The sequence below is a fragment of the Engystomops pustulosus genome, chromosome 4 (assembly GCF_040894005.1).
Source record: "Engystomops pustulosus chromosome 4, aEngPut4.maternal, whole genome shotgun sequence".
Lineage (NCBI taxonomy): Eukaryota > Metazoa > Chordata > Amphibia > Anura > Leptodactylidae > Engystomops > Engystomops pustulosus.
This window is the reverse complement of record NC_092414.1, coordinates 13,759,901-13,767,672: the sequence shown is the minus strand read 5'-3', so window position 1 is coordinate 13,767,672 and position 7,772 is coordinate 13,759,901. Positions and strand designations below refer to the sequence as shown.

The 7,772-nt window shown below is 46.1% G+C and overlaps 1 protein-coding gene across 1 annotated transcript; it reads left to right on the top strand.

Moving 5' to 3' along the window:
* The first annotated feature begins 1,441 nt into the window (after nt 1-1,441).
* On the top strand, nt 1,442-7,080 carry LOC140126100 (E3 ubiquitin/ISG15 ligase TRIM25-like). The gene is made up of 2 exons (XM_072145207.1): nt 1,442-1,623; nt 4,770-7,080. Exon 2 carries the CDS (start codon nt 4,772-4,774, stop codon nt 6,395-6,397), a length of 1,626 nt encoding a protein of 541 aa, XP_072001308.1. The 5' UTR covers nt 1,442-1,623; nt 4,770-4,771; the 3' UTR covers nt 6,398-7,080.
* Nucleotides 7,081-7,772: the final 692 nt, after the last annotated feature.

Here is a 7,772-nt window from a genome sequence, read left to right as displayed (position 1 = left end):
TCACAGTACAGAGATAATACACACAGTGACGTCACAGTACAGGGATAATACACACAGTGACGTCACAGTACAGAGATAATACACACAGTGATGTCACAGTACAGAGATAATACACATAGTGATGTCACAGTACAGGGATAATACACACAGTGATGTCACAGTACAGAGATAATACACACAGTGATGTCACAGTACAGGGATAATACACACAGCGATGTCACAGTACAGGGATAATACACACAGTGATGTCACAGTACAGAGATAAGACACACAGTGATGTCACAGTACAGGGATAAAACACAGAGCGATGTCACAGTACAGGGATAACACACACAGTGATGTCACAGTACAGGGATAATACACACAGCGATATCACGATACAGGGATAACACACACAGTGATGTCACAGTACAGAGATAAGACACACAGTGATGTCACAGTACAGGGATAATACACACAGTGGTGTCACAGTACAGGGATAATACACACAGTGATGTCACAGTACAGGGATAATACACACAGTGATGTCACAGTACAGGGATAATACACACAGTGGTGTCACAGTACAGGGATAATACACACAGTGATGTCACAGTACAGGGATAATACACACAGTGATGTCACAGTACAGGGATAATACACACAGTGATGTCACAGTACAGGATAATACACACAGTGATGTCACAGTACAGGATAATACACACAGTGATGTCACAGTACAGTGATAATACACACAGTGATGTCACAGTACAGGATAATACACACAGTGATGTCACAGTACAGTGATAATACACACAGTGATGTCACAGTACAGGGATAATACACACAGAGATGTCACAGTACAGGGAGAATACACACAGTGATGTCACAGTACAGGGAGAATACACACAGTGATGTCACAGTACAGGGATAATTAGGAGGATATTACCGTCCTGTGGGGATCTGTATTTATACCTTTTTATGTGTTACATATAGATGGTTGTGTTGCGGTTCCCGCAGTCTCGGTGCTTTGTACGGTATATTATACTGTAACGCTGCATTACACAGGCAGTCCCCGAGTTACGTACAAGATCGGTTCTATAGGTTTGTTCTTAAGTTGAATTTGTATGTAAGTCGGATCTGTATACTTTATAATTGTAACTCCAGCCAAATTTTTTTTTTTTGGTCTCTGTGACAATTGGATTTTAAAATGTTGGGTTGTCATCAGAACCAGGAGTAACAATAAAGCTTCATTACAGAATTAGAGCTGATTATTGTAGCCCGGGGCTAAAGTACAGTAAATTATCAACATCCAGAGGTCCGTTTGTAACTAGGGGTCGTCTGTAAGTCGGGTGTTCTTATGTAGGGCACCGCCTGTACATGTGTATCTCAGACTGCGCTGCTCCTGGTGTGACTGTAGCAGGAGGTCCTACAACTTGTATGATGCACCAGGAAGTGGGAGGACATGGAGGAGGGTCCGCGGCCTCACATGGAGACTATTGTCCCCCGCCCAGCCCCCAGCCCACACTACAAGCTGAGGAGGAGGGAAACTGCTCATTGTGCTGGTGGCTTTGTGCCTGTACACACTGGAAGTTGCATTGGTGGAGGACGGAGAGTCAGGAGGGTCACATACAGAGGCTACAGGTGAGAGAGGCTTGTGGGTGCCATATAACAATATCACTGCTAATAACATCGATCGACCTCAGTGGTTATCAGTTCTTTCCAAATATGTGTCCTGTGTGGGGCACAGTGATAGCCGGAAGAAACAAAGGACCTTTTATACCCGAAATTGCACCTATTTCCGCCATTACCCCACATGGCTTAAAAAAGGGTTAAGGGGGCACAGATGGTGGCTCAGTGGGCTGACGTGGGGTGTTCCTCCTTCCCTGCGCACTGCATATAGCCTGCGCTTGTTCAGCCACAGGATATGGCGCAATTCTACAGCAGGTCAAACCGGAGGGGGGAGGGAGCAGCTCAATTAGCAGTGTATACTATGCGCAGAGTGTGTACTATGTGCAGTCTCCTGTGTATTATGTGCAGTGTGTACTATGTGCAGTCTCCTGTGTACTATGTGCAGTGTCCTGTGTACTATGTGCAGTCTCCTGTGTATTATGTGCAGTGTGTACTATGTGCAGTCTCCTGTGTACTATGTGCAGTGTGTATTATGTGCAGTCTCCTGTGTTCTGTGCGCAGTGTATACTATGTGCTGTGTATACTATGTGCAGTGTGTACTATGTGCAGTGTGTACTATGTGCAGTGTGTACTATGTGCAGTGTGTACTATGTGCAGTGTGTACTATGCGCAGTCTCCTGTGTACTATGTGCAGTGTGTACTATGTGCAGTGTGTATTATGTGCAGTCTCCTGTGTTCTTTGTGCAGTGTGTACTATGTGCAGTCTCCTGTGTACTGTGTGCAGCGTGTACTATGTGCAGTCTCCTGTGTGCAGCGTGTACTATGTGCAGTCTCCTGTGTGCAGCGTGTACTATGTGCAGTCTCCTGCGTACTGTGTGCAGTGTGTACTATGTGCAGTCTCCTGTGTGCAGTGTATACTATGTGCAGAGTGTGTACTATGTGCAGTCTCCTGTGTACTATGTGCAGTGTGTATTATGTGCAGTCTCCTGTGTTCTGTGTGCAGTGTGTATTATGTGCAGTCTCCTGTGTACTATGTGCAGTGTGTACTATGTGCAGTCTCCTGTGTTCTGTGTGCAGTGTATACTATGTGCAGTGTATACTATGCGCAGAGTGTGTACTATGTGCAGTCTCCTGTGTACTATGTGCAGTGCGTATTATGTGCAGTCTCCTGTGTTCTGTGCGCAGTGTATACTATGTGCAGTGTATACTATGCGCAGAGTGTGTACTATGTGCAGTCTCCTGTGTACTATGTGCAGTGTGTACTATGTGCAGTGTGTATTATGTGCAGTCTCCTGTGTTCTTTGTGCAGTGTGTACTATGTGCAGTCTCCTGTGTACTGTGTGCAGCGTGTACTATGTGCAGTCTCCTGTGTGCAGTGTGTACTATGTGCAGTCTCCTGCGTACTGTGTGCAGTGTGTACTATGTGCAGTCTCCTGTGTGCAGTGTATACTATGCGCAGAGTGTGTACTATGTGCAGTCTCCTGTGTACTATGTGCAGTGTGTATTATGTGCAGTCTCCTGTGTTCTGTGTGCAGTGTGTATTATGTGCAGTCTCCTGTGTTCTGTGTGCAGTGTGTACTATGTGCAGTCTCCTGCGTACTGTGTGCAGTGTGTACTATGTGCAGTGTGTACTATGTGCAGTCTCCTGTGTACTGTGTGCAGTGTGTACTATGTGCAGTCTCCTGTGTACTGTGTGCAGTGTGTACTATGTGCAGTCTCCTGTGTACTATGTGCAGGGCGTGTACTATGTGCAGGGTGTGTACTATGCGCAGTTGGTGTATAATGCAGGGGGAGCCAGATTTGTGGCACCCGTTCTTCATGAATCTGGCGCCCCCTGAACTGCCCCGACAGAGGGCACCACTATTTTGGTGCACCTTTTTCATGGTGCACCTTTTACATCGGGCACCTTTACATGGGGCACACTTCTGCTAGACTTTGCACGATAAATGTGGTGCACGATCCGACGCACCGGACGCCTCCTAATTTGTGTCACGGCTGCACTACTCATCATATGACACAAATTAGGGGGCGTCTGGTGCACAGTTGGACCGTGTGTGGTGCTGACACTTCTTAAATACATGTGCAAGCTTGCACATAAAAGGATGTGCAAGGTCAGACAGAAAACTGGCGCACCTTCGGGTTCAGGTTCAACCTGGACATATTGGTGGCTGAACAGCCAATCCGGCAAATTAATTCCCCTAGCAACTGGTGATGGCGAAAATTGGCCAGGGGTGTCTCATGGTCAATCATCGCTGGGGCTAGTAACTAGGGGAGTCAGTGTACCGGATTGGCTGTTCGACCGGCAATAGGTCTGGATCTCACGGCCAGACCTGAACCCGAACGCAAACGTAGGGTTCTTTGGACAGTTCTATGTCTATTTTTTGGGTCTTCGCTGCCCATCAGATTCATTAAAGTGGCTTTGGTGCTTTAATAAATGTTCTCATGGTCTATTTTCTGTCTGGAATTTTTTTTTTTATCAAAAAGTCCCCAAAAAAGTCTCAAAATGCATAAAAAGTCCCAGCACATACACCAGGGGACTGGAGTAACCATGAGACTTTTTATGAATGGATCTGGCTTTGCACGGTGTTGCACTAGCAGTAGTTCTATGTTTAGGCCAGAATAATGAAGAGGTGTATATAGTCCTGTGAGACTTTTTAGCAGTGAAAAGTCTCAAAAATCCTCAATTTGACCACTTTGAGACTTTTTTTACGCCAAAAAAAAAAAGCCCAAGAAAACCAATGATAAATAACCCCCTATGTGAATGTGATCAGGACTAATGGAGGAGGGCAAATCTTTGCCTCTTCCCTCATCATGAAAGACCCCACAATAAAATCCTACTGATGATCCAAGGTCTCCGAGATTTGAGTGCGGCAGCACGCATTTACGCATTCGCAGGATTTCATTGTGAACATGGGAAGGAGTGGGAGTTTTCAAGGACAATGGAGTGATGGGAGGGGGGGGTGTTGAGGGACCAGTTCTAAAAGATGGTCTCCTGACCTCTGTGCCATGGCTGGGTTGACTCACTTCCACTCTCTTCATGGAATGACCAAATAAGTGGTTGGCCAACTCTAATAACGACGAGGCCTTTACGTTGGGGTTATACTCAATGGTTTTCCAGGAATACAACACTTATCTGTCTCTTTCTTCATCTCCATTAGGCATGGCAACTGACCTGAGAGCCGAGCTGGACTGCTCCATTTGTCTATACACTTATACCGATCCTGTAATGCTGAGATGTGGACACAACTTCTGCCGGGTCTGTATTGATCAGCACCTGAATACACAGGACAAGTCTCGAGGATATTCCTGTCCTGAATGTAGAGAAGATTTTCAGGAGCGACCACCACTGATGAGGAACTTAGCTCTGCGGAAGATAATGGAGAATCTACTGACCACTCCACCAACACAGAAAGGAACCGGGATCTTTTGCACTTACTGTGTGGACTCTCCTGTACCTGCTGTGAGGTCCTGTCTGATGTGTGAAGCTTCTCTGTGTGATAAACACCTGAAAGTCCACAGCAAGTCACCAGAACACGTCTTATCTGATCCCGGTACTTCCTTTGAGAACAAAAAATGCTCTGTACATAAGGAACTCTTGAAGTATTATTGCACTGAGGATGAAGCTTGTATCTGTGTGTCCTGCACGGTTGCTGGAGAACATCAGGGACACCAGGTGGAGATGTTGGATGAGGCTTATAAAAAAAAGAAGAAACGACTAAAAAATCTTCTGCAGAAAGTGACCATTAAAAAAGAAGAAACTGAAAAAAGAGTGAAAAATCTAGAGGAGCACAGGAAGAAATCACAAGTGAAGACAGCTAAGTTAACAGAAAGAGTCACTGCCCTGTTTGTAGACCTCAGGAAAAGGTCAGACAACCTTGAAGAAAGGATCCTGAGTGAGATCTCCAGGCAAGAAGAGCAGGTGTCACTCTCACTCTCTGATCTGATCCAGAAGCTGGAGATACAGAAGGACGAGCTGTCCAGGAAGATGAGGCACATTGAGGAGCTGTGTAACATGACTGATCCACTGACTGTGTTACAGGAACCAGACACAGGTGACTTGTGTGATCCTGAGGAGGGGGGAGGTGATGAGGACACAGGGGGACATGATAACCAGCGCCATGATGTAGATGGTCTGGATGTGACTGTGATCTCAGACACATTTCACACAGTATGTGACATAATATCAGGTATAAGGAGCGGGATCTATGTGGAGGGTCCTGCAGACATATTACTGGATGTAAACACAGCCGGTAATTATATCACTATTTCGGACGACCTGAAAACGGTTTCTGTTTCAAAAATAAACCAGAATCGTTCAGAAACAGGAGAGAGATTCGAGTACAATCAAGTTTTAAGCAACAAGAGTTTTTCCTCAGGACGACATTACTGGGATGTGGACATTAGCAATGCTGGGAGTTGGAGGGTGGGGGTGTGTTACCGCAGTATGGACAGAAGAGGACTTAAGTCGTACATTGGAGGTAACGACAAATCCTGGGGCTTATTTGGAGGGCTGTTTAATACTCGTTATGGAGTGATACATAACACTAAATATATCCAGCTACCTGACAAGATCTCCAGTGGCAGAGTCCGGGTCTGTCTGGATTATGAGGCGGGGGAGTTGTCCTTCTTTGAGATGTGTGACCCCATCAAACACTTATACACCTTCACTGCCTCCTTTACTCAGCCTCTTTATGCTGTATTATGGATACATTATGGATGTCTAAGAATATCCGAGAACTTGATAGTAGCGTCCAAAGTCCATCAAGAAACTGGCAGCGCGACGTAACTTCTTCCTATGAACATTTGACGCTATTAGATGGAAATGCTTCGTATTGGTTGGATCTTGGTTGGATTACTGCACGTTTCACTGGAAGGGGGAGACTTATCGCTGCTTCTACGCCCGTTTTTTTTGGCATAGAAGCAGTGGAATAATCAGTTTTGCTCACCGGCCGCACCGCTCGCCACAAACATCGAGAGGCCTAAACCTCTTGATGGATCCGGCACGACGAGGGGAGATGTGGCCACCATACACTTCGTGGTTCAACGTGTGTATGGATTTCCAGTGGTGCCTGGTACAAATCTCGTCCTGCTTCCATAGCAAATGAGCCATAGAAAGCGACTTATTTCTAGATACTGAGGCCGCGTTCAAACGTTACGTTTTCAAAGGCAGCAGGGCCGAATGCTTAACCGTTTCCACTGAGACGTCGACGTTCCGGAATGAGCCCCACATAATACAAATCATTGGAAACGTACGTAAATATGCGTTTTGGCCTGCTGGTTTAAAAACGTAACGCAACATGTGAAGGCGCCATGAATGGTCAACCCAACCGCCTCAAATCCGCCACAGAACACCGCGATGCATCCGCCCTATTCGTCAAGATGTCACTTTATAAAATGAAAACAATAAAAACAAGTTATGGGGGGTTTTTTCTGCATTTTAAAATAAACTATTTTAGGTTTTCATCTTTATCTGTTGTTTGTTTGTTTATTTAAGGCCAAGTTCGCACCTCAACAAAACAATAATAACAAAAGTCTAACGGATCCGTTGCAATGTCTTGGTTTCATTGGACGTCCAGTGGCCGCTCGCGCCACTTCCAATAGGCCGCGTTCCCATGTGGTTTTCGAATTTGGGATTGAAGCACAATCGCAAACGTATTTAGGGTACATTCACACACGGTGCGCTGGAGTAGAGGAGAGGTGACCCCTCCTCCCTCCATAGGAAACAGCGGCGCACAGCCGGACACTTGCAAAAAGATAGAGCATTTCATCCACTGGGATCCACACCTGCTTTTGGCTTCCAAAACTGCATCAGAAAATCTGAATGTGTGAACAAGGCCAAATGCATGTGTCTGGTAAAGAGGAATACACTTAGAAGTGCCCACCAGGATTCATCAGGAGGATCCATCATACTTAGGCTGGTGCCACACGTAGCGCTTTGTCTGCACTTGCAAACGCAGACAAAGTCGCGCCCACCGGGGCGGGCCTCGGCCTACTTCCCGTTGCACTTTAACCCCATTTACAGAAACTGTTTCAGCAAAAGGAGAATCTACAATCAGACTGGACATAAACCAACCTGAACCCACTGGGGAGGGGCATTTATCATGGGTGCTATGCCAGTTTTCTTCCAAGGGGGCAGGCAGTGGGCCAGGCAATAACTGTAC

What these genes read in the sequence shown, in the direction of transcription:
- LOC140126100 (XM_072145207.1), top strand. Translation starts at nt 4,772, where the DNA reads ATGGCAACTGACCTGAGAGCCGAGCTGGACTGCTCCATTTGTCTATAC.